This window comes from Camelus ferus, chromosome 1 (assembly GCF_009834535.1).
Source record: "Camelus ferus isolate YT-003-E chromosome 1, BCGSAC_Cfer_1.0, whole genome shotgun sequence".
In the NCBI taxonomy this organism is placed as follows: domain Eukaryota; kingdom Metazoa; phylum Chordata; class Mammalia; order Artiodactyla; family Camelidae; genus Camelus; species Camelus ferus.
The window spans coordinates 111,896,304-111,923,368 of record NC_045696.1 but is presented as its reverse complement, the minus strand read 5'-3'; the positions used below and the strand labels follow the sequence as shown (position 1 = coordinate 111,923,368).

Genomic DNA, 27,065 nt, shown 5'->3' with positions numbered 1-27,065 from the left:
GACAGACCAAGTACTGTTAAGGAGTGCTCTGTGAATATGTGTGTCTATCACTGTCAATGTGAAGGTGACTAAGGATGCTTTGAGAAACCAAGGAAAAAAAAATCTTTCAAGTTCCAGTGACAGAATTCTACTGTTTTTAATCTTCTAATTATCTGCTTTATAACTCTCTCTTCTCCAACACTACATAAAACAGGACACTCTTATAAAAGAGCAGTTCCTTCTGTTTCTTGAATCCCCAAAGTGAACACGTGGCCGAGATGCTGAGAAAATTTTGATGGTAACGATGAAATTATTGAAATCAAGCACTAGCTTTTACCCATGAAGTCTACTTCTACCAGAAGGGCATTCTCAAACCCTGAACATCTTTATTTTTTAAAACTAAACATTAAATTCATTAGTTAACTAGCTAATTTTTTAAAATACATGATTTAAACCAACAGTGATACAGAAGGGCAAGTAGTGTATAAACCATAATTTGGGGTTTCAGAGTGTGATAAAACACACTGAAAGGAAAGCAAAGTGCCTGAATCATCCAAATTTTGAACACTCCCCATCTTGCCTACCCCATTTTCCTCAAAAAACAAATACACCTATTATCTTAATATGTAATTGCTAAATATATCATTTATTCTAATTTTATCCACTCTAACATACGACATTCTATTGACTATTTAAAACTGAGAAAAACAATGTAAATGAAAGCAGTATTTCAATGTAGTTTGATGAAAAACATTATGGGTGAGAACTCATAAATGTATGGAAGTTTAAAGTTTCAGTTCAAATTTTGTCACCAATCATAACTATTTTTTTAAGATGCTAACATTATCAGTATCGTACATACACATACACACAATATGTTAATTAAGTATATGAAAATCATTTCCAGTTTCCTTCCTTTTGTACATTTGTGTTCTCAATCACAATGTTGTACTGCCTTTTAAAATTTTTCTTTAAATCATACGCAGTAAATAGTAAGAAGCTAATTCTTGAGAGGAACTGCAAAGTTTTAGTACTGCATTCACTGAATATTAGTCCTCTATGATCTAAAATGGGACAATTTCACTAATGAAACATCAGACTTTTAATCTGAAGTTCCAGAGTTGAAATCTCCAGCCAAAGATCTAAGCATGGGTCAGAGCACATACTTGGTGCTCAATAAATACTGATAAATATTGAACATATTGTGTCTAGTCTCCCCAGCATAAACCAAAACCAGATCAAGTGAATGGTGGCTGGACACCATACTGTGACCACAAACTGACCAGGGTGAAATGATTTCTGTGCTACCAGTGTAGTTCCCAGATGGCATAATGCACCTCACAAAACCACCACCACCACCACCACCACAGCCCTTTAACGGCAGGCTCAGAGAAAGGGCTGAGGAGACTGAGCTACCTTCTCAGACCTGGAGGCACTTCTCCAGGCCCTGGTTGAGCCACACTAGCAAAGTGCTTTGCGGTGGGAATGCACTGAAAATTCCTGTCCTGTATCTGTTTTGTGGGTAAACAGAAGACTTCAGTCTCCAAACAAATCACTCAGCACCGTTAGCAGTACTAAATTTAAAATTCAGGGGTTGGATATGTTTTGTTTGCTTTGGAAGTTGCTTTTAAAAGCTTCTCTGAATGTCTTGTTCTGCAAATGATTACCTTTTCTTGTGCTTCTTTCCAGGCTTTCACTGGGTCAGATTCATAACCTCTCTGGACTAACATTTGAATCAAATCTTTCTTTGACCTATTCTCTATGTGAGGGAAAAATAAAGTTAGGATCAAGAAAAGAGATTCAATTTGTATTTGTTTATATTCTACTGATAAAAATGTCTTCTATTAACAAAGTTTTTTTATCCATTTTAAATAATGTTCAAATTTTTAAAAGTTGCCTCTTACCTATAGTAATTTTCCCTTGTATCTTCTCTAAAATGAAACGGGCTTGATTGTTAAGCTTTGTAGATTCTGCTCCCAACATTCCTACAAGCCATTCTTTACGTAAACCGTAATAGCTTAACCGTAAATCAAAGAATTCTTTTAAAATGTCTTGCACAGTTTCATACTTCTTCAGACATCCCATATGATCAAAGAGTACCTAAGCAAAACAAAGTTTTTGAAGATTATGTAAAAGTTTTAAAGATTACATAAATTCTATTGGTATTAACTTGTACGACATCTACAGTATTTAAAATAACCATAATACACTTATGTGAACACATACCAGCCCTAAAAGCCATTAAACACAACCAAAATTAAGCACATTTCTGTAAATATTCCTTTGGTGATGCCAAGAAACTGGTAATTCAATTCTCAAAACTATGAAAATATTTAAAATAGGAGTAATTTTGAAAGATAAAATAGGTCCTTTAGAAAAGTTCTTATTTATAAGTATACAAACTATGGCTATAAAACCACCTAATAAAAATTTTCAAACTAAAAATACATTCTATCAATAAGTTCAAAATATTAAATTTAAGGTTCTTTTTCCTCCCATATACTAAATGGATATGCATCTGCCTCTCTTTTTTGTTTTTTATAAATGTGCTATAATTCACTCAAACTTCAATTTGGGGGGAAATTTTACTTCTTCTCTGTCCTTTTTCAATCTTCCTTGCTTGGCAGATTATGGCACTTTCTCAATCACTGTGCTATTGTTGGATTTTTTTCTTTTATTCTCTCGTACATCCAAAAGCTAATTTGGAATGGAACAAGGGTAATAATACATTTTCATTTTTTACCTCCCTTCCCAATTATATACAAACACTAATATATAAGTTTAATAAAGCAGATTAGAATTAGGAGATGAGTACTCCCCAACTAAAATGCTAATAGAAACAGGCATAAGGCACATGGAAATCTTGCAACAATCATTCTCATAACTTTCAGTCAGTATATGTGAGGGTGTGTGTATCCTGTGTGTTCTGAGCCCAGATCCACAAATATAGAGCTGGAGTTAAGAGTAGAGGATAAGATTAGAGGGAAAGAAATGTGTTTCTAGATTCGTCAGCACATATACAAGTGGGAAAACGCACTCAAATGCCCTATAGCCACTCCCGTCTGAAGCCAATTACAACACTCCAACTTACAGCATGCAAGAAAGGTTAAATTCACAGTAAATCTAGTCAATTACCATGGAATTACAAGTAAGAGTAGTCTGAAGTTTAAAAACTTTGTGCAATCCAGCAGCTTCTGCTTGAGCTAGTTTCTCTTCAGTCATTTTCACCACAAATTTCACAGTTGTATCAGTATGATATTCTTTATAATCAGAAATTAATGCTGGTGTTTTATCTGTTCCATTTAGCATAGGTTCTAAAACCTGTTCTTTGTATACCTATAAAAGATTTAAAAATAAGTAATTCTTTCATGACATACATTCATGTTCTCTTACCACAAGTCATGCAATTTTTAAAAAATTCTCAACAGCGGTGGAGAAAAAAGGGGAAACCTCCATCTCTATCATCTCCTGCCCCGTCACTATGGAAGACAATATATGAGGATCTCAATGGAGAGAGAAGATAAACAAGGTAATGGTTCCGATCTACTCACACTCAAAGGGCAAGGAAAAGGCTAAGAGTATAACGAGATGGCATCAACTAGAACTGACAAGAGGTGACACAAATACTTTTGATACTGATCGACATGAATTTATTGACCATATTTATAAGGGTTCAAAACACTATTTTTTACATATTATTCTATTCATTTCAACATAAACAAAGATAATAGTCTTAAAGCTAGCTTAAGTCATTCTACATTTAGGTAAGTTAAAAAGCTTTTAAATTACCATTTGAAGAATCAAAGCACAAACTCAAATGAATGAGTCAAAAATGTATACAGGAATGTTTAAACACTATACAGAAACAGTGCGAATGTTGACAGAATCATATTCTTACCAGAAAGCATTGCTTAACTTAACTGCCCTCCTCACAGGCTGCACACATACTTATACCAACCTGTGTCCAAGTTCTAACTGGAAGCTCTGTAATCTCTACTGTGTTTCTGTCCACCACAAATATTTCACCACTGACTGCATATTGGTTTTGACCAAGTTCTTGGATAGTTCCTTTAAAGTTTTTGTAGTTTGGCAGCTGCAGAGAAAAATAAAATACCTTGAGGTCCTGCCTTCTCATTTGAGTGCCAGTGCCACATGTGAATGCCCCTTAGTCGATAGTCTATTGCTACTGCCAAGTTAACATGACCAGAACTAAATTCCTCTCATTCGCAAGTCCTTCTCAAAATAATCACTCAATCTTGAATTCACAGCTTCTGTTAATACAATCTCAACATTCCCCCAATCTCAAAACCTTAGTATCATCTTTCCTAGTCTTCCAAGAATATTCCTTTTTTCCAGCCTATACCCTCCATACTTCCTTCTCCCCTAGATTAATAATCCTTTAAATTCAAACTCCTCAGATAGTACATTAAAAGCCTTCCACAATCTGGACCCCATCTAACTTTCTAACTTTTCTCCAATGACCTGCCTTCCAGATCCGTCCTCTTCTCCCACATTTTAATTTCTGAATAGTCTCACTTTCACTCACTCCCTCTACCAGCCCTGACAATTATTCAGCTCCGCACACCCCATCCATCTATCTAAATCTTACTCAGCCTAATTATAAGTGATCTCTTCCTCTTCTAAAATTCGTATCTGTTATTATCATTAAGGAATTAGGCATATAGTACAGGACATTTCTTCTGGCGCACTGAGCAACTACTGGTATCTTTTGTCACTGTAAACTTCATGCCCAGATGTCTTGCCTTGACAACACATTAACTTTCTGAAGACAGGAACTGGTACTTCATCTCACCACTTAGCCACAGTATCATATATATGACACACATGTACTGATCAAATATACTGACTTAATAAACACTCTAAAATGCATCTGAAATAATTAAAATAAAATGCTATACGCATAAAAATTTGATACCTGTTAGAAATACTTTAAAGTACTACAAAGTATTTAGAGGAAAAACATTTTAAATCACCCTCATAATCTAATATTTTGTTTTCTTTTAAAATACAAAAATGAAATAAAACTTGGAGAGAGATACATAAAAATATTAAGTTTTTTTCTACATACCAGAAGTATTTTTTCTCTGCTTATTTGTATCTTCTACAATAAGCACGATCATTTTTATAATAAAAATATATTTAAGTGTATCATGATAAAAGGAAATTTCTAGGTGATTTTAAATCATGTAAAAGAGGGTAAGACACTTTTTTTGAGAAGTTTTTCTTGGAGGAAGTTTGGGGGAAGAAGCAAACACAGTAAATGATGTAAGAAAGGGGCAAAAATTTTAAAGTATGGGATATATTAAAATATACACAATGTGTTTCTAAGCATCCTTACAACTCTAATATGACTCAGTAATTTAAAGGCAAAAACATAAAGCTGCGTATAATTTTGTCATGAAAACATTTTATAATTTAGATATCTGAAAGCCTGAAATACAGACTACTTTAAAATTTTAGTAAACAGTTTCTCCCTATATATCTTATCCCCAGGCTTTTTCCAAACTTTGTATCTTTTAGACTGTAAGCACATATCAAGCTACACATTAATAAGGTCTTTATTGTCTACAATATGTTCTAAAATGAAAATGGTTCCATTACTTTTCTAAAATGATTGGCCTTTGTAGTTTTCACATTATCATTTGTTAAAAAAAAACCCAAAACGAAAAACAATATAAGCAGTAAGTTCTACATAATTACCATGGGATGAGGATCCAAGCCATCCAGCATTCGTCTGACATTGTTCACAATTTCCCTAGCATCATAGTTGGGTAGTTTACAAGCCCATCCTGTACCAATGCCCTCAGCACCATTTATTAAAACCATGGGAATTATGGGAATATACCACTCAGGCTCTACACGTTGATTATCATCATAAAGGAATTTAAGCAAGTTGTCATCCACAGCAGGAAAAAGCAGTCTTGCTAGAGAGCTAATAAAAAGAAAAACAAAAACGTGGAACAATTGCACAGTTTTAAAAAATAAAACTTAATACATAATTAAAGACTTTATATTTCAAAAAATCTTTTAAAAAGAATGCACTTCTTTTAAGAATTTTGGTTACATCTGTTTAACTTAAACTTTTTAACAATAAAATTTACCTAACTTTATTACCGAATATATTTCTCTTAGGCACAAAGCCAGAATAAAAATAGCCCTGTTTCACTTATGTTACTTACTGACTCAAATGCCTAAATTCTTAGTACTGATAAATAACTTTTTAAGGATTTCCTCTTATTCTGACTAAACCACAAAACCCATCTTCAGCTTAAAAAATAAACTGGGATCAGAAAAAATCCTTACTTTCATTAGGACTGGTTTCACCAATAATTCATAAAAATTGAGATCAACAAATTTCATTCTACATGTGATGAATAATTTGAAACATTCACCCTCAACATAATAACCCAATCATCTCTCTCCATAGTAACAACTCTATTACACATTTGGTTAGTTCCAATAAACTTCAAATAAAACTTTATACCATTACATCAACAAATTATTACCTTAACATTGTGAAAATATAACGTGGACTTGCAGCATCTTTGCCCCCGTGAAGCCGAGTTCCAAACTGACCAATAGGCTGAAGCAAGTTAATGTTGTTACTTCCTACAAAGTTTTGAGCCAAATTCACAATAGTCATCATCAATGCTTGCTACAGGGCGGAAACAAACAGAACATAACATTAATATTCTAAATTTTCTGTATGTACATTTCCTAATTTTATTAAAACCCAAACTCTCAATCCTCATACATTTCCAAAGGCCTAATAAAAGGAAAAATACTGTATTATGCTTAATTATCATTCTTCATGCCAATAAGTATAGCTCTCAATTGATTCCAATCTCAATGCTTACTTCTCCATGATGGTAAGCGGACATCTCGGCCACAGATCCAGCCAACTGGGCAACTTTCACTTCGCGTTTATCATTCCTCTTAAAACAGGTAAATAAAACTTTTCGTTGGCCTGGTTTAAAGCCTATTTTTAAAAAGAACAACCCTCTTTTTAAAATATTACTCGAGTTATAGTTATAATGTTTCTTTTAGTGACAACAGTGTTCTATATATTCAAAAGAAAAAAAGCAAAGATATAGTTTGCTTCTGAAAAAATAACTAAAATTGTTTACCTGAGCTTCTGTAACAAATAAGTACATATTAACGCCTTTTATACTGTCTCAGTCTATTCCAAAAGTGAAGTACCAATTGAAAGACCCCCTTTGGGTCTTAAAGAACTACTCAGTGGCACCAAACTCCTTTCAAGGAGTTTCCAAACACTCATATGCCCAAAATGTCAGTTGTAATTAAAGTACCAGCAAGCCATCAATCAGCCTGAAAACTATTATTAGAATGTCCTAAATCAGGCAAACTCTTACAAAGAAGAGATGTGTTCTAATATTTAAGAATGCAGGCTTTAGAATCTCCCTAATCTGGATACTCTTCTCAACCTGGCTATGTGATTTTTTGTAAATTATTAAACCAGTAAGACTGAGTCTCCTCATCAGTGTAACTGAAATAATTACCTCCCTAATAGGGCGATCATAAGGGTAATATGAGACAACGCAAGCAAAGCACTCTGCTTCCTTATCCTTCTTGCTCCAGTCCAGTGAGCTTAGTAGTAAACTTTTCAGTAAATGCTAGCTATTATCATCATCATCATGGGCCAGAGCATGGCAGAAACAAAAGGATGATAAAATAAGGCCACTTTCCTTGAGAATTTTATAATCTAATTGAGGAGGCAAAATTAACACAAGTAAAATAAGACGCACACAATTGTTGGCATAGAAGTTTATAGGCATCTGAGACCACTTTAGACTGCAATTATTGGGCAACGTGTTAGAAAAGGGATGTAACTTAAAGCTAGCACTAGATGAACTGGCAGAATATCAGCTGAAAAAACAAGAAACATAAAGATTACTAATTTGCTAAAAGTTACAAAATCAAAATCAAAAAGCTCTAGAAAGAAGACTAAACTCTGCTCTAATGTCAAGTTAAATAAGTTAAAAGCATGAGGTTTTGGGGTAATGAGGAATAAAGGTGGTTTTAAAATTCATTCTCTGATAAACACTTTAGAACTTATCATAATCTCATTTTACTTCTTATTTTAGAAAGTCTCCAACAACTTGGGGGCAAAATCTTTAAAAATTTGCCTTAAAGTTAATTTTCTTTAAAAATTCAACATGGTTTAAAAGATTCAAATTAAAGAATACAAAACATTTCAGAACTACTAAAACATCTCAAGAGCAACTTCAGAATTTTAAATTTACTATTATGAGGATGGCTTAAAGTTTATGAAATTAAAATATGCTTGATAAAAAACAAAAATGAGAAAGATTCTTAAACAAAAGCTACTTACCATCAACAAGAGATGGTATAGACCTTTCATTGTCGGAGTTTGAGAAGAGAATCAATTCTTTGTTGATGAAATCATTGTAAGTCAAATGTTTTGTTGCTGTACCATATAAAAATTGCTAAGAGAAAAGTTATGCAGCAATTATGTCACTATTATTGCATGAATTTTAGTCTCTTTCTCTTTCTTCCCCCAGATCACCACTCTTTCTGACTAACCTCTGGTAAGCCATGTAACCTACGCTGTCTCCGATCTTCCATGAAATTTGTTAACCATTCTTTTCTGTCATCGATCTTCTTCTTACTGAATGCCTGAAAGATTCCAGGTAGCAATTTCACACATTGAAAAATAAAATGAATTTCATAATAAAATTAAAATGCATAAAAGCAAATAACTAATTATTAATTTCTGGGAAATTAAGGTTTTTTCCAATATGCTTTTATCAGAAATACACTTGAATAGAGGTCTTTGAATCAAAGACTTATCAAGGTAGGGCACAATCTGGGGTGGTGGGGCATGACACTAAGATTAACCAGGCTGGCCTTTAGAATTCAGAAGAAACTTATTACAGAAAACCAAGACTGGGAAGAAAAGTATAGCAGATACAGGGAATGGATATTAGGAGAGACTTTTTAAAATTAACTTGATTACCAAGGTAATGGCAGCGTCATCTTCAGGACCAGCATATCTAAATAAGATGCGGTGCCTTTCCATATCAGCAAAATACTCCTTTGCTTCTTTAGCTGTACTGGTACCCAGCCCTGCACAATTTTAAAAATAAAAGTGAAAATAAGCCAAACAGAGAAAGACTACTGTATGATCTCACTTATATATGGAATCTTGAAAAAAAAAAGTCAAGCTTATGGTAACAAGAGTATAGAATGGTGGCTGCCAGGGATCGGGAGGGAGAGGGAAACGGGGAGATGTCTGTCAAAGGGTACAAACTTTCAGTTATAAGATAAAAAAGCTATGGGGAATCCAATGTATAGCATAATGTTTATAGTTAAGAATGCTATATTGTATACTTGAAAATTGCTAAGACAGTGGATCTTAAATGTTCTCACCATAAAAAAAAGGTAACTGAGATAATGGATGTTAACTTGACTGTGGTAATCATTTCACAATATATACATATACCATCATGTTTACACCTTAAATACATACAATTTTGTCGACTATACCTCAATAAAGCTGAAAAATTTTTTAAGTAAATCATAAACATCAAAGGCTGTTTAAAATCACTAGCTGAAGAGCTGATGGATCAAGCTGGCAACACCTACACCAAGTGATCAATTTTAATAGACAAAAAAGACAAACAAAGCCGCCTATTAAATGCTTTTGTCATATATACCTAATCCAGATCTGATCAAGCCTCTGATTTAACTACCAGTTAACAAAAAGCAAGGGGCAGAGGAACATGCTTCATATTTAATGAAACTGTAGGGATAATTAGCAAAACCCAGGATGTGGGAAATTATACAAAAAATCCAACTTTTTGAATAAATAAATTCTAAGGGAAAAATATGAAAAGAGAAACAGTATATTAATATTTAAGAGACTTATCAACCAGAAATAAACATTTTTAATACAATCAGGAGAATTTTAACATGGATTGAATATTTAAGGTTATTAAAGAAGGTATGATAATGGTATTACAGGCAAAAAAATTCTTTTAGTGATATGTACTAGAGTATTATTGAAATAATTAATGCCTGGAAGTTATTTCAAACTAATGGGATGGCGAAGAGAAGAGTTTAGATGAAACAAGACTGGCCATGAAATGGTGATTGTTTAAGTACATGGGAAGCCCCTTCTACGACTCTCTCTACTTACATCAAATTTTCCATAACAGTTCTTTAAAAACCAGTAATGGCTATTTCTGAAGGCTAAAAGAGACAAACTTGGAAAATATTTATAATGTGCTCATAAAAATAAATTTGTCAGTAGTAACTTCACAAAATTTAAGTGTTTTAGAATACAAACCTTTGTAGTATTTTATTTTCCAGGCTTTCTGGTTTTCTATATGTTTTTTCCACTCATCAAATTCAGGAATACTGTAGAAGGAAAGTTCCTGCTTATTTTTGCTAGCCTTAAATGAAGAATAAAAAAAATTAGTTTTTCTGTTACTTTTTAAGACAACAATATAAAAATGTATTGATGTAAATAGTACCTTTACAATAGGAGTAATGAACTCTTCAAGGAAACCATGCTTCAAAAGTGATGGCCAGTTGTGATGGATGAAATTAATAAGTAGGCCTTTTATGTGAGAACCATCTTGATCCTAAATAAATGTTAGTAAAGAGTGCTATAACAATTTCATGAAATATAGCTACTTATATAATCAGATTTTTAAATGTATAAATACACATAAGAGGCAAAATTCCATTCAAATTTTAGAACTGCGTTTTATAAAACATAACATGTAATTCTTTGGATGATCATAGTAAAAATTTTTTTCTTAAAATTCAAATAAAGAATATAGCTAAGTGACAGTCTGAATTTTTCTGTCATTATATAATATACTACACCATTATGTTTTTTATACTTTAACCCAGATTTCACGAAAAAAATGATTTAAAGGCAGAACTACGTGAAACATTATAATGCCACTTAATTGGGCAATGGAAGAAGAAATCCATGGAATATGGGTATTCACAAGTCTTCTCTTAACATAAAAACTGACAAATTTCTGCTTAAAACCATTTGGCAGCTTCTCAGTTGAAGATTTTCTCTACCAATGCTTTCAATTAGAGTACACAAGAGACAAGTAGTTGGATGCATATGAAACTCGTCCTTTTCAATTATTTAGTTCTTTCCTAATAACTGCCATTTTACAATTCAAGTCCTCCTAGTTTTCTGTGCATCCCAAATTATGCCATCATATATGAATATTAACCATTATCCTATTGATTAACCTCTCTTACTTGTAAGTTTCATCATTTCCTTCCTCCTTATAGGAAGACTTAACCCCATAATACTACAGTGTGTGTTCTACTCTTCCCATATTTATGGCATTTAAAAACACTGTTAAAGTAACTAATCAAAAAGACGGTTACCATAAATTAGATCATGTAAAACGTGCTTCACACACAAAGTGCCATTAAACAACGCTCCTCCCCCTCTCCAGGTGTACAATCACTTTCACTTGTACTATCTTGGAACAAATCTCATGAAACAAATAGCAAAAGGACATTCTGAAAAAGATACGAGTTTTAACATGTGGCAACTTTTAAACCAACCTGATCAGTCATAATCATTATCTTTCCATAGCGTAGAGTTTTCAGAGATTCTGCATCATCATAACTTTTCTTGTACTGTAGACCAACTATTTTGATAATATTGTTTATTTCTGCATTTTCCATGATCTGTGTAAAAATGAAAAGAACTGGAGTATTTTCAAGTGTCTAAACACATAAAAGGTGAGTAGGAATTTACATATAAAAATTCAACAACTCTAGTAAAGTATTAAAATGTCACATATACATATGGGCATATATGTACACATATATATACAGATACATACCTGTTTATGAGAAGCTTCCCGTACGTTAAGAATTTTTCCCCTGAGGGGAAAGACTCCGTATCTGTCTCTCCCAATCACACCTAATCCAGACACAGCCAACGATTTGGCAGAGTCTCCTTCTGTCAGTATCAGTGTACACTCAAGGGAATGCTTGCCACCTGAGAAATTTAAAATGACATATGTTCCAAGTTTCTCAATTTTACCAATGAAAAAAATTAAGCCAGAAAAATGAATAATCACAATGATAATGAAAAGACTGTAGGAGCCATCTTCCATTATGCTCAGTATAATTTAAATACTAAGTATATTTTATTGAATTCCTATTCCCTGAAAATTAGTAATATGTGGTGCATGTGGCAATTTTAGTGAAGTAAAATTATACTCTGAACATAAAATCCTACACTCTATATGTGGAAAATCTAAATAGTCTGTAACTGAATAAATGAAAACTTAAATCAAAATCTAAAAAAATAATCTGAATCTTACCAGCATCATTAGCATCATCCAGTTTGGGAATACCTTTGATTTTACTGTATTTTACTGAGGAACACTTCTTGTTCAGCTGTGTCTGAGCCTTAAATTTCACCCAGTTCAGGATACTCTCTACAATGCCACAGTTAGAGGCCTAAAAAATCAAGGAGTAATGATATACAATCAAGCCAGAAGTTCATATACTTACCTAAAATTAATATAATGCTTGGAATCTGTGCAGTTATAAGGTCAGACAGTGGTGGTGATGATGGTAATAATAATGATATATGCTGGTAAATATTATTCTAACTACAGTAAAACTAACTCAGGCAGATATTCACAAACACCTATTGTACTGAAATATAAACACATGAAATAAGGGCAAGTTTACCACACATGAAAAAAATTCTATTATAATAAACTCCTTAAGAAACATACATAGCTTTTATTACAAGTTAATTTTGTTAAAATTAACACAGTTAAAGCTGATTCACCCATGAATTTACCACCTGGCAAATTCCAGATGCTGCCATTTCTGATCTCCTTCAACACAAAAATATAAATCTTGGATTCACTTTGACCAAAAAATATTAACATGCAAGGGACATTAGGATAAATTCAAGAACTTATAAATAGTCCTTATTTTTTAAAAGTTTGGTGATGAGGATTTCAACATTACAGATATATATATATATATGTCATTCTGCAGTGAACCAACGTGTGACAAGATGTCAAGCCAAAAGGAAAAAAAAGTAAAGAATCTCCAAGTTGGAGTTATTTTTCATTATTCTGGGTAGTCTGACTTCAGGTGCACAAAATAGTTTTCCGGAATGTTTGAGATATTAAAAAAGAGGTGAACTATGTTGCCAAATCTAAACTTCCTCTGCCAAAAATGATAAAGTATAAAATCCTAAATCAAATTCCTTCATAATAAGAACAACTGTTATGAGGGCAGAAATTTGGGAAATCATTAACATAGGGTCATCTGTATTCAAAATTCATTATTAGACCCAGAAGTACTATTTCTATAAGCTTTCAGCTAAAACCTAAAAAACAACTTTTGTTTTTGTTTATGAAACTGTACCTTTGGAATTCCAATACTGGAATTTAATAAATATGTTATCTCTATTGCAATGACATGATACTCCTCCAACAAATTACAAACTTCCACAGTGGAGGGGCTTTAATTTGTTCACCTTTACATTTCCAGTGCAAACATATTTAAAGGCACTAGTTTAGATATGATTACTTAATATATATTTGATGGCACTGGTGAACAAGAGAACAGAGGCAAGTCTTGCTTATACACAGGAGATTATGAGGAATTATTAGCATTAACAAGGCCCAGTTTTAAACCTAAGATTTATTATTTATTTATACTCTCATCTTGTTTCAGAAAGGTTAAAGATAGCCTAAATAAATATGTATAAAATGAAATTTAAAAATATGTAGAATATGGTAAATTTTAAGTTATGCACGTTATCACAATTTTTTAAAAATTATATAAAGGTAAAAATCAGTAGATGAATTTGAAATGAGTAGGAAAGATGAAATCAAGAGTCTTACAAGGACCTGTACATTTATCAGAGGTAAATCTGGTTTATAGTGTCCAATGCAAAGCTAAAAACACAATTCGTTACATGATTCCCTACTTCAATGCTTGGCAAAATAATCAATTGTTTCATGAAACAGCAACTACCCTTTGAATTTTTCAGAATCAAGCATATTAGTTTTTAGTATAAGTATGCCTGTACCCACAGTTACTATAAGAAAGAAACTAATCACAAACAGACTAAATAAATCAAGAAAACTAGTTAATCTACTTTCAATAAAAAACACACTAAAATAATACAGATTTTACTCACGGCTTTAAAAAACTTCTCTGACAACTGGCATTTGGACCCAAAACTTTTGGGTTGCAGAGTCATGTTTTCCTTAGTCTGAGAATCAAAAGTTGGATTTTCGATAAGGCAATTAATAAAAACCCATATATGGTTTTTTACCTGTTGAAAACACACCAAAAAAGGTTAATGTCAGAACTTTATTTAGTATTTAATATTTCAACAGATATTGATATTAATTAGTAATTCAACAGAATATATATAATAAAAGCATCACCTACTTGAAATGGTTTCACTGATACACCAGCCTTGTTCTTTTTCTTAACTACTTCAATCAGTTTACCGACAACTTGGTCTACTACATAATCCACATGCCGTCCACCCTAAAGAGGGAAAAAAAAATAGAATACAAAATCTTCTATAGTTAGGGTAGCAAAACACTTACATATTCATTTTTTTCCTAAAATGAGCATTTAATCTTCACAATAACCTTGTGAAGTCAGTATTATTAATTTATTAACCCTATTTTCCAGAAAAATAATATGAGTCTCAGAATGGCAGAGTTGAGATTTTAAAAATAAAGTCCTTTTGGTCATAGAGCCAATTAGCAACATCATGTAACTCCATACAAAGTGAAAACAATCAAAGAAAGAGACATGGAAGTCAAAATGAATACTGGCCTGGTGGCAGTAATGACACTCATAATATTTACACTTAGGGAGGACTGTGGCAGCCATGGATGGTTGTCCATCTAATATCCATTCTCCCCTTCTACCTTACTAACAACCCCAAATTTGTTTAACTGGCAACATGCCCAATTATAAATAACCAATCTAGACTCTCTCACAGCTAGCGATAGCCACTTGACCCAGTTTCAGTCAGAGATGTCAGCAGAGGGCTATTGGAGGGGGCTTCCAGGAAAACTACTGTGTTCCTGATAAAAGGGGAGAGATTAGTTGGCATATGCATTTTCCCAACCTCATTCTTTCTCCCTAGAACCTGGGAGGGTGCAGCAGGCATCTTAAAGGCATGCAAATGAAAGCCACATGCTAAGGGTGGCAGAAAAGAAAGCCAGGAAAGGCATAGGTCCCTGAGGACATAGTGGAGTTACAGCACCAAACTAAGACTGCCTCCCACGGGTCCCCAGTCATAGATAAAAAATAAAATCTTTACATATTTACAAACCACTGTATGTTAGGTTTCCATAACATATAACAAAATGCAATCATATCTGATACAGGATTTCTGTTGACTAGAGAAAGTGATGCCAGATTATAAAAAAATAGCAAACATTAAAAAAAATCAGTTGAAACTTAAATAAGAGTGACAAAGTAACAAATCACTGCTTTAGATTATTCTAAAATACACACTTGTATTGCTTGATACTTTATTATGGTCAATGGATAAATGCTTATAAATGAGAAGAATTTCATTTGATTTTAAAATTCAAAAGCCTACAGAAAAGGGTTCAAACTCTTTAGAATGGCAGATAACAAATTGCACAAACTGATCCCAAAACAGACTCCTCTCCTATTATTTGTTCTTTTTAAACTCAGAACACAGAATAAGGAATTTGTTATTCTAAATTTCATAAAATATAAACATATTCAATTATAAACACTAATCATACAAATTTACTTCTCAGTGGGTGTTTAAATTGTAAGACAGCTATTTCATAGAAAATAAGCTTTTATTTTCGTAAGTCACTTTTGATTTCACAAAAGTAGATTTGCGGGTTTTCTGTTGTCACTGTTGTTTACTGTTTGCTGTTTTTAATCCAGTATTGTTCTACCACTGACTTGGAAACAAAGAATTAGCACACTTACTTTTGTTGTTGCAATACTATTTACAAAGCTGATTTGCTGGAATCCTTTTTCACTCAATGTGAGACAAACATCCCATCTTTCATTTGCAAGTTCATGAATAACTTTCAGGGCCACTCCAGTTTCATCCAATTTGTCTTTAACATAAAGATCTACATAACTGCGAAAGCCATTTACCTAATAATTGGGAAACCATAAAGAAAAACAAAGAATTCATCTTCTATTGGCACCTGAACTGGGGTGAATGCCATCAGGTACTCTCATACTTTCACTTCCCTTCATTCACAACAGCTCTCAATCCCAACCTTCATGTCCTTCCCTTATTCTACTCCTTGATTTCTGTCCTCTAAAAAGGAATTCATTTCCATATGTACTTGAAAAAGAAAAGGTACGAAGGGACAACTGGACAGGTAAATTATTATAAAATCTTTCAAAAGTTTAAATTTTTTAAATGACAAAGTAGACTTAAACAGCTTGACTTCAGATATGTAAGGACCAAAAAGAAAAAAAAAGCATCTGCCCTTACAAGAAAACAGCTGATCAGACAACAAATTTTTATGAACCGTCAAAAAACAGAGATCACTGGACAGCTAGCCATCTTAAATCTGAAGAGAGACAGGTGTCTGTAGGAAGACACAGAACCTAAGTGAGACAGGAAGGGGGCAGAGCACAGCCCTTCAAGGAATGATACAGCAATTAACATCAAAATGGTGGAGAATTCAACCCCCAGTAGGCCCTGAGGCTCAAGATGGTGGGAGATTTGACTTCTAGCAGAAATTGAGCTTCATTACACGCCCACTGTAATATATTAGCATGATAAATAACATGCCCACAGGCGCCATGACAGTCCCAAGCTAGCCACAAAAGGTCAGAAAGTGGGAAATGGCCAACTTCCTGGGAATCCCAGCCCCTTCCCCAGGCTAGTTAGACTTGTCCTTCCACTTATTAGCATATGAAGCCACTGAGCCCATAAAAACTGGCAACAGGGTGCCTTGCGGCTGCTGCCCTCTCTCTCCCTCTTGAGAGATGGCCCACCCTCGGTCTATGGAGTGTGTACCTACTTTTACTCTAATCTGAACACCCAACCCCCACACCTCATGGCCTTTCTCTTGCCTTTTGATGTATCTCTCTAAATAAATCTACCTTTACTCAACTGTGGCTCGCTCTTGAATTCTTTCCTCGTGAAGCCAAGGACCCACACTTGGCAGGGAACGTCCCAGGGGCTCAACTGAAGCCTGGGACACGGCCCTCCTCACGCCCCACATCCATTTTTCCTGCATCATAAGCATTCTGCTTAACTGGAGCAGAAGCTGCTTAGCATCATATAAGCCCATATGAACATTAAACCAGAAATTTTGGCAAATTACTATTATAGACAAGTGTGGACTAGTGAGAGTATGTGAACTACATGAGGGCTGTAGTCAAAAGGGTTCCTATTCTTTTGCAGGTGTTTCCTCCAGGAATCCCAGCAGGTTTTCACAGGGAAGACAGAAAAGAAATCTAGACAAAGTATCCCCTGTGGTGCCAGCTGGAGGACAGCAGCCCTAGGAATTCCACCCAGACTCAGCTCCCTTATCAACAACAAAGCTTAATTTACAAGGGGAAGGACACTACTGGAAAGCAATGGTGAGCTATCACTATAGCTGGGATAAAGTAATTCTGCCCAGCCCCACTTCTTCCCACTCCCATCTCATTTAAGTTTAAATTTTAAAAAGGCTCATTCTGTGGAGCAGGAAGCCTGAAGAATACTGAATGAGAACACTGTGGTTACCTGCTGCAACTAGGGGAAAAAGAATAGAGGACACAGGAAAAATCTCTACCTCTAATGTTGGGGTAGACACTCTTGTGAAGGCCAAACCCCTGAGACACAGGCCCACTGCGCACTCCGAAGTCTGAGATCTAATCAGACATGAGAGTGTCCCACAACCTACAATTACGCTCCAGGCCTCCAAAGTAACAGTGGTTTTCAGCTGGAAGAGCCACAAGAGACAGACCCCCCTTGACGGGCAGCTCAAAAGGAAGAGCCACAGCAAAGAGAAATGACAAAAACAAAAAAGAATTTTAAGTATCTGGTGCCCACTGCAACAACCAACCTCAACACTAGTAACTACAGAAACAACAGACTGCAACACAACCCATTTCTTGCACAGATTAACATACATCCTCATACTAAAGCCTATTTACTCCGCATCTACTACCTCATACAACATAGCTGATTTTCAACAAAATCTTACAAGGCACGCCAAAAGGCAAGAAAGAAGTCTGAAAAGACAAAGCAATCATCAGAACCAGACTTAGATCGGTCACAGATGTTTTAACTACCAGATAGGGCATTTAAAATAACTATGACTAATATGTTAAACGCTCTAACGGGAAAGGCAGACAACACGCAACTTCAGCAGAAATGGAAGCTGTAAGAGCAAATCAAATGGAACTGCTAGACATCAAACACAGTAGAAGACATGAAGAATGCCTTTGGCAGCCCCAGCAGTAGACTTGACAAAGTAGAGGAAGAAAAATCAATGAACTTGAAAATACAACAATAGAAATTAAACAAACTAAAACACGAAGGAAACAGAGAGAATAAGGCAGAGCAAAACATCCAAGAGCTTGGGACCCTGTAACATATGCATAATTAGAATACCAGAAGGAAAAGAAAGACCAGCACGTAAGAAATATCTGCAGAAATAACCACCAAAAATTTTCCAAAATTAGTGACTAACACCAAACAACAGATCCAAAAAGCTCAGAAAACACCAGAGTAAGTGCAAAAAACAAAAAACACCACCAACAAACCAACAAGCAAAAAAGCCCACATGTACACCTAAATGTATGAGACTCAAAAAACCAAAGACAATTAGAAAATCTTCAAGGTAGCCAGAGGAAAAAGAAACATCTTATGAACAGAGAAAGAAGAATATGAACTACAGCAGAAAACCACGCGAGCAAGACAACAGTGAATTTTTAAAGGACTGGGGAAAAAATCCTGTCAACCCATAATTCTACATCCTATAAAATTCTATCTCCTCTGAAAGTGAAGGAAAAAAGGACTCTCTCAGACAAAAATTAACTGAGGGAATTTATTGCCAGCAGACCTACCCTACAGAAAATAAATGTTGAAAGAATATCTCCAGGTAGAAGAAATATGATTAAGATCATAAACTTAGATCTACATCAAGAAATTAAGAGCATTAGAAATGGAATAAATTAAGGTAAAATATAATTACTGTATCTTTTAAATTACCTACTTTTTTTTTTTATTGAAGTATAGTCAATTACAATGTGCCAGTCTCTGGTGTACTGCATAATGTCCCAGTCATGCATATACATACATATATTCATTTCCATATTCTTTTTCATTAAAAGTTATTACAAGATATTGAATATAGTTCCCTGTGCTATACAGAAGAATTTGGTTTTTTATCTATTTTTATATATAGTGGTTAATATTTGCAAATCTCGAACTCCCAAATCTATCCCTTCCCATCCACTTCCCCCAGTAACCATAAGATTGTTTACCACGTCTGGTGAATCTGTTTTTGTTTTGTAAATGAGTTCATTAGTGTCCTGTTTTTTCTTTTTTTTTTTTTTTTAGATTCCACGTATTGTATTTTTAATAGCTCTAAAAGGTAACTGACTGCTTAAAGCATTAACAACAACGTCACTAATTGTGAAACGTTTCTGCCACCATTTTTTCAAATATTTCTTCCATCTCATTCTTTCTTCTTCTGTTGTTTATAGCATAGTAAAAGTGAGATGTATGATGACAATGACACAAGAGATGGGGGATATGCTGTTACAGAGTCTTTTTGCTACACATTAAGTGATAAATTATTTGACAGTGGACTCAAATCATTTACAAATGTGTATTATAGACCCTAGGGTAACCACTAAATAAGTTTTAAAAACAAGTATAATAATAAGTAAATAGAGGAAATAAAGTAGAACCATAAAATGCTCAATTAAAACCAGAGAGGGCAGAATAAGAGGAAATAAGAAACAAAGAACAAATAAAATGAATAAAAAACCAATAGCAAGATGGTAAATTTAATGCAAATATATCAATAATCACTTTAAATGTGAATCATCCAAACAATCAGTTAAAAGAGATTAACAGATCAGATTTAAAAAGCAAGATCTAACTATAAATTGTCTATAAATTAACAAAGCATCAACTGTTGTAGGACACTTACAGGCAGTTTCTTTCCATTAAACATAACCTTGACTCCTTTGCATGAACCAGCCAAATCATAAGCTCTTCTGGTCATGAGAGCCACAATATCCTTGTCAAGTTTTTCCATCTTAAATTTGGCCAGATCTGGTTGGAATGTTATGCATGTGTAATCTTCACCATCAAAATGTTTAATTTTGGCTTCAGAAGTCTTCATCATATTATTCAGCCATGTCTTTAAAAGAAAAAAATATTCAAATATTCCTATAATGCTTCTGTATTTGATAATACATAAAGACTCAGCTAATAAAATACATTCATTTACCACAATTATACTTTTCAGCTTTACAACCAAACAAATCCTTGAAACTGATATTAGAAATGAAAAAAAATTTAAATACACCCTCGTGTTGAAAATAAGCAAAACAATACAACTTCATACACTGCTGTTAAATATATTTCAAATACTTCAACATGACCATATATAGGATTTTACAAAAATTAAAAGGTATGATGCTTTTCCTGACAAAATTATTTTCGCCTATGGAAAACTTCAAACTTTTCAAAAGCCTACAAAAGAAAAATATGATAAAATTTTGAAATATAAATTTGACAAATCAGTCAATGAGGAATTTTTCAAACATGCTAAGTGGATGCCTCTTAATAAGTCTATGAGGTTCAGGACATTTTCCCTATTGCTTAAACAGGTTAAAGGAAAAGTCTGTTAAATCAAGCATTTTGTTTTAAAGGAATGGGAGAAAGACAGGTTTAAATAAAATCTCCCAGGCATTCTGAAGTCTTTTTACTCTGATGACTTGTTTAATGCTTTAAAAAAAAAAAAAAGCTATTTGGGTATCACTGCAATTTATCTAAGGTTCTATTATCTTGGCAAAGCAACAAACATGATTATTTTTTTAAAAAGACTTAGACACATTTCTGTCATACCTGCTTAAAACTATGTTTGTATTCTTTGCAAGCAGTTTCTACTGTAAACTTTGTACTGAAAATATTACAAAGTTTTGCACCATAACCATTGCGACCACCTGTAAGAACAATTAAATGTGAAAGGTTTAATGAAAATTATTTTAAAGGAACTTTGTTACTTTACCTACCATAGGGCAGGTCTGTTGCAAAACAGTTTTCACTTATTGCATTATTTTAATCATCAATTGACTATTTCAAAGTATATTTAGATTCTTCATTTAAAGAAAAATACAATTAAGATTTAGCACATATAGAAATATAATTAAAAAATACATTTTGTAGATTCATTATCTTCATCACAACTTCAAAAAATTAAGCTTTGTATCTCCTATAATCCAGTAAGTCTATGTGAGTATGAAATCTGAGCTTTCTATCAAAGTCACTTCTCTATGACAAAATTTTATTCTATATAACTTCCTAGAGCCTCAGTTTGCGGGAAAAAAATTATCAATCTACTCTGGAAATGTCAATAAGTAGAAAAATATCTGGTTTTGGTCAAAGCACTTTCAATTCTATTTATACAGCCTAGACTTTCAATCTTGACCCTCTTAAAGAAAGCAGTTTAAAAGTAACTTAATTGATACCAAAAGACATGGTGCCTATGTGAAAACAAATTCATGTATACAGGAATCATAGACATCTTACTTTCATCAGTACTCTAACTGAAAACTCAAACTGTTAGCCAGGTTAGAGTTCTAAGAGTTCTAGCATAAGTCAATGTACTATGAGAGTTAAGCTTTTAAAAAGTCTCTAACAGACTATAAGCAAGGCAATACTCATAACTGACAGTTTTTTATAGATATTAATCCTGAAAACAATTTTCTCACAACAAAACTATACAGGTTTCATTTTCTGTAATATTTTATATAGAAATAGTAAGAGATTTTATGTTAAGAGAGCAATATTTTTCAATAAAAATTCTGATCAGCCACTTAGACTTTACCTGTTACTTTTTTCTCATCATCATCATAGTTACTGGATGTTAAAAGCTGTCCAAAAATTAATGCAGGAACATAAACTTTCTCTACTTTGTGTTCTACAACTGGAATGCCTTTCCCATTATTCCAAATGCTTATAATGTTAGATTCACTGTAAATAAATGAGCAGAGTTTAGAGCTTAAAATAGTTTAAAGATGTATCAAGTAATTCCCATCAAAAGTAAAGTAATCCAGAATAAGTGATTATAAGCAAAATGCCAGCCTTTACCAATTGGAAGATACTCACTCATCACCAATAAAGTACTTTGCTGAGGACACACATTTCTATCCCTGAGTCGTAACTCAGATTAGGATCACTAAGATCTGCAAGCAATACTGCAAAATTTCTCAGGAAAAGAAACTCTTCTCAATAGAAAAAGCAGTGAGGCATTTATAAGAAGTTGGCTATTGATCCCATTTTCTTTTCATACATATTAGCCATGACGCTCCTGCTTCATTCTGCCAGTCAAGCACCTGTAAACCACAAGCTCTGCAGGGTGGGTGGCCATGGCCATTTTCATTTCCTATCTGACTGCTGAGCAGTACAGACAGAAAAGGAAAAACAGCCTGAAATGTATTCCATTCTCCGCCTAAATGTTAGAAGATTGTTTCTATTGTGGCAATCATTGTTCTAAACTAACTTTTAATGGTTTATGTAAGTATTACATATTTTAGGTCTTTTAATGACAAAACCATCCATTTTAGCCCTCCATGGAATGGAGTTGATGTTCCTGTAGCTGATACAGGCAGTGGTCCTGATGGAAAATTTTGCCTACCCTATTGTTTTACATAGCATATACCATTCATGATGCCTTTACCCACTAAAGAGCCAAATATGCAAAGAAACACAGTTTCATAGCCAACACTGAGAACTGGCTCAAAATGCTACCATTTGCCAATCTGATTCACAGTTATTCTTGGACACAGTGTTTCACTCACACATACACGGGCTTAATCTCTCTAGATATACTAGGAGCAGTTATTACAAGTAAAAAGAACGTCATAAAGGCCAAAATGAAAATGAAAGATCCAGAAGAAAATTAATTAATTAAATCAAAAAAGTTTTTTAAAAGAAACTAAAAAATATCTTTTAACACATCATTGTCTTTCCCCAAATCAGCAAACCAACTATTCTTTCCCTCACTCTACAACAGGTTCAACTCTCCAAATTGGAAAGGCTCATATTTTGGTATCATTTTTATTCCTATCTCCTGATCATTCTCTAGAGTCATTTAGTCACGAAGACATTAGTTTCTCCTATTAGATTCATTTCATCAGTATCTGACCTCCCTTCATTCCAAATGCCAGTATATGAGCCTAGATTAGTATCACCTTAAATACTGATCACTGCAACAGAGATAGCCAAAGAGCTAGTCACTCCTCTCAAATATATTCTGTATTACAATGGACTTAACCACATCTTTCATAACACTATTTCTTGCTCCAGTACATAGCAGTTGCTCCATGTTTTCTATAAAATGAAGTTTAACAGTCTTCTACTGCAAGCTCAAGGCCTGTTATCCACATCCCTACTTGTAGTCAAATTTAACTGCCACTATTCTGCAACATGCATCCTATTCTTCTTCAGGTCAGTTTTATTACTTGTCCATGTTCATTCCCAACTCCTCCATTTCTTCGTTTACTGGCCTTTCCCTTGCTTATAATATGTTTTTCCTCTCTTTGTCTACCCAAATTCAAAGATCAATGTATGACTTCAGTTCTCTCATAAGCCTTTTACCAATGTTTCCCAACCCTCCTTATACTAAGACTTGCAAAAAAAAAAAAAAAAACTAAATTATTTACTAGTGACCTCAGGATATAATTAGCTTATCTCACTTGTGGATAAATATTCTCTACAGAATACATAGCTAAATATTTATGTTAACAGTTTCAAATTAGCTGTTGTACTTCGCCTTGTGTATCCTATCACCAGAGGTAAAAACAGTGAGTCTTAGAAACAAGGACTGTGTATTAGACTACTTTTTTAGACTTCCAAATAGCTAGCTTAGGCTTAAAATCTATAATTTATTAAGTACTTATTTTTTTTTTACAGGAAACATCATGGAGCTTAAAACTAATAGGGAAGAACTCTGAAGGAAATAAAGAAAAATAATGAATGGAAAATTACAGATCTTAAACATCTCAGAAAGACACAAAAATCAATATATTCATGAAAAAACTCTTAAAAAATTTTTATCCTATTTAACACATGTGGTACTATAATCAAAATAAGGTATTTTGTAAATTCATTATCATCACAGTACCAAAAAAGAAAAAGTCTTAATATCGCCTACATTCTATACGCCTTTATCAGTATGAAACTGAAACTTTCTATTCAAGGTCACCTCTATTACAAAATTTCAATCTTTCACTTCCTAGATCTGGTACTTATTTCTGTAATCTCTAAACAATGATTCAGAATTCTTTTGAAACCTTTTTTTTTTTTGGCTCTAACAATAATTTTCAGAGAAATATTCAGAAAAAGAATGATGTGTTGAATAAACTACAAATAAAGTTTCAAAATAATTAAAGCTAAAAAGAAACCTGGAAAACAATCTAAATATCCAACATTCATCAACTGGAAAGAGGTTAAATAAATTATGACATGATGACATAATAAAATACCTAGGTACAGTTAAAAAGAACTAAGTAGATCTACACAAGTTAATAAGGAAGACTGTCCACAGTATGTCAAATAAAAATAGCAAGACACAAAATAGTATATAGAAGCCCATTTTTTTTAATGTATACCTATATGTATATATATTTCAGTATTAGTGTATATTATTTTTTTTAAGCTACAGCTTTAGAAGTTTCAACCCAAGAATACTTAAACTAGAGGAATAGTTAGAACTCTGGTTGATGTGCTTTCAACATTTGTTTGTTTTTAATCAAATAGATGCCGGCAAATAAGTTGTTTCAATACTAACCGTTGTGGGTGTTAAGCTCCCCTGTAAGAAGTTGCTTCAAATTCTCTAACTTTCTAGAACTGATGTCCAAATTTTGCATAGCATTGCTTGCTAGACTATTCCTTGCTAGTCTTTTACAACCATGGCTGCTTACTTAAATTTTATCTCCACATCATAGTGTACTATTGAAAGAGAAAGAGTAAGAGCTAAGCTATGCTGTATATACTCCACACTTAACCCACTATCAAAATTTAACCTCTCTTTCAGACAAAAAGTTCACATACACACATGCACAAAGAAAATTAAATCTCCGGTACAAAAATGTTAAAAAGAACGAAACTCAAAGAATATAAAAAATGGACAGCAGAGAAAAATGGGTTAACAGCCTAGTAGTACTTTTCCCCATCCGAATTCTGTCTTAAAATGACCTCTTAAGTTAGAAATCTAATTTAAGCAAAAATTACATCTCTGAAATAAAACTATCTTAATAAAAATAGCATTAATTCTGTATATATGTAATAAAGGAAAAATATAAAGAATGACTTTATGGGAGAAAATTCACAAAGGACAAAATGTTGATAAAATTCAGAAATAAAATATAAATAAATAATGAAATATAAGGATCAGCAACATCTCCCAAAATTTTTATCTACTGCCAACTTTAAATATATATATCTGTGTGTGTATAAAATATATATTTCAGTTAAAAGGAGAAATACTCAATAGTCTCTCATCAATAATTTGTAAACAAAAAAGGTAAAACAGGAAAGGAGAGGTGAAAAATATACTATCTTCACCCTTTCTTCCTTGTAGTAGCCATCTGAATTTTTGTTTTGTTTTGAAATAAAAGAACTTTCTAGCAGAAGCAGTGAAAATGACGTAGAGATAAATAAGAAAAAAGCACTGATATCTGATTGCCATTAAGAACCAAATAAATTTAATTATGTCACTCTTACGTTCACACTAAAATGTGTGTTGAATGAAAAGGGAATTGAAAGACAGCAATAAAGGCACTAGCTACATACAATTACTTTGTCCAGAACCTGTAATAAACTTAAAGGTAAAACATGCCACCAGGAGCCGTTCTTGATTACTTTGCTATGATGGAATTCTATGTAAGCTGTTTTTTAAGTCCATATTGAGAGATCAATGTGGCCAAAACAAATAAGAACCAAATTAACTGTAACCATGTTCATCAATAATGTATTTAAGAAAAGGCCCTCTTCCTTAGTTTTCAATCAAAATGTTTCAGCTCTGATTTTTAAAAAGCTTAAAGATATCAAACATTCAACATCTATTACTCCTTACTACCTCTCCTAAAACATAGTATCATTTTAAATTGACCATTTCCTAAACATGGAAAAAAAGAAATCTTAACAGTTAAAATTTCCTTAAAACTATCTTAAATGTCTGCATAAGCTATAACTTACAAGTATCCTGTGCATCTTACGATATAAATTCTCAAAAATGTACTCATTATAAAAATGATGAAAGTGAAAAATAAATAAGAAAAAAAAGGAAGAAAAAGAAAAACCAAGAACTTCAACAGTATAGTTATGTGGTAATATTTTCATATAAAATGCAGTCAACTTCATGGTGTAACCAAATATAAATCATGTTTTTATTATGCCATTAATCTTAACCAAGCCCTCTGAAATTAGATTATTATTAATATAACTGAATTATTAAATTTTCATGTTAAAGAAAAAATTTTAGATCACGCTAAATTTCGAGCGAATATCTTACGAAGGATAAGTAATACCTTACAAAAGGCATACCGGTGAAACAGGGTAAATGTTAACACCTGTATTTCTAACTTAAAACTTTATTATTTTCAGTCCCCCTCAGTCCTCCAAAAAATCATCATAGTGATTAGCTGAACACCTGGTATACATTCTATAAAATCAGCAGTTCTCAATTTACAAATGGTGTTATAAATTATGGAAAAGTCCAAATACTGGTCAAGAAAAAATTAATTTAACCCATAACGTAACTGGAATAGTACTAGCAACAGCCCTT

The 27,065-nt window shown here is 33.2% G+C and overlaps 1 protein-coding gene across 2 annotated transcripts in view; it reads right to left on the bottom strand.

Annotated features, from left to right (window-relative positions):
• TOP2B (DNA topoisomerase II beta) overlaps positions 1-27,065 on the bottom strand; it is a 57,838-nt gene that overhangs the window by 15,165 nt on the left and 15,608 nt on the right. For both annotated transcript variants that reach the window (XM_032488420.1, XM_032488430.1), the window contains exons 5-25: positions 22,104-22,249; positions 21,122-21,219; positions 20,199-20,411; positions 16,009-16,182; positions 14,464-14,565; positions 14,207-14,344; positions 12,357-12,495; positions 11,871-12,028; positions 11,587-11,712; positions 10,518-10,628; positions 10,331-10,436; positions 8,999-9,108; positions 8,566-8,658; positions 8,354-8,468; positions 6,858-6,979; positions 6,507-6,655; positions 5,701-5,932; positions 3,938-4,072; positions 3,115-3,315; positions 1,884-2,079; positions 1,647-1,738 (exon numbers count right to left, since the gene is read on the bottom strand). In XM_032488420.1, the coding sequence (XP_032344311.1) occupies positions 1,647-1,738; positions 1,884-2,079; positions 3,115-3,315; positions 3,938-4,072; positions 5,701-5,932; positions 6,507-6,655; positions 6,858-6,979; positions 8,354-8,468; positions 8,566-8,658; positions 8,999-9,108; positions 10,331-10,436; positions 10,518-10,628; positions 11,587-11,712; positions 11,871-12,028; positions 12,357-12,495; positions 14,207-14,344; positions 14,464-14,565; positions 16,009-16,182; positions 20,199-20,411; positions 21,122-21,219; positions 22,104-22,249 (2,956 nt within the window). The remainder of the gene's footprint in view (positions 1-1,646; positions 1,739-1,883; positions 2,080-3,114; positions 3,316-3,937; positions 4,073-5,700; positions 5,933-6,506; positions 6,656-6,857; positions 6,980-8,353; positions 8,469-8,565; positions 8,659-8,998; positions 9,109-10,330; positions 10,437-10,517; positions 10,629-11,586; positions 11,713-11,870; positions 12,029-12,356; positions 12,496-14,206; positions 14,345-14,463; positions 14,566-16,008; positions 16,183-20,198; positions 20,412-21,121; positions 21,220-22,103; positions 22,250-27,065) is intronic.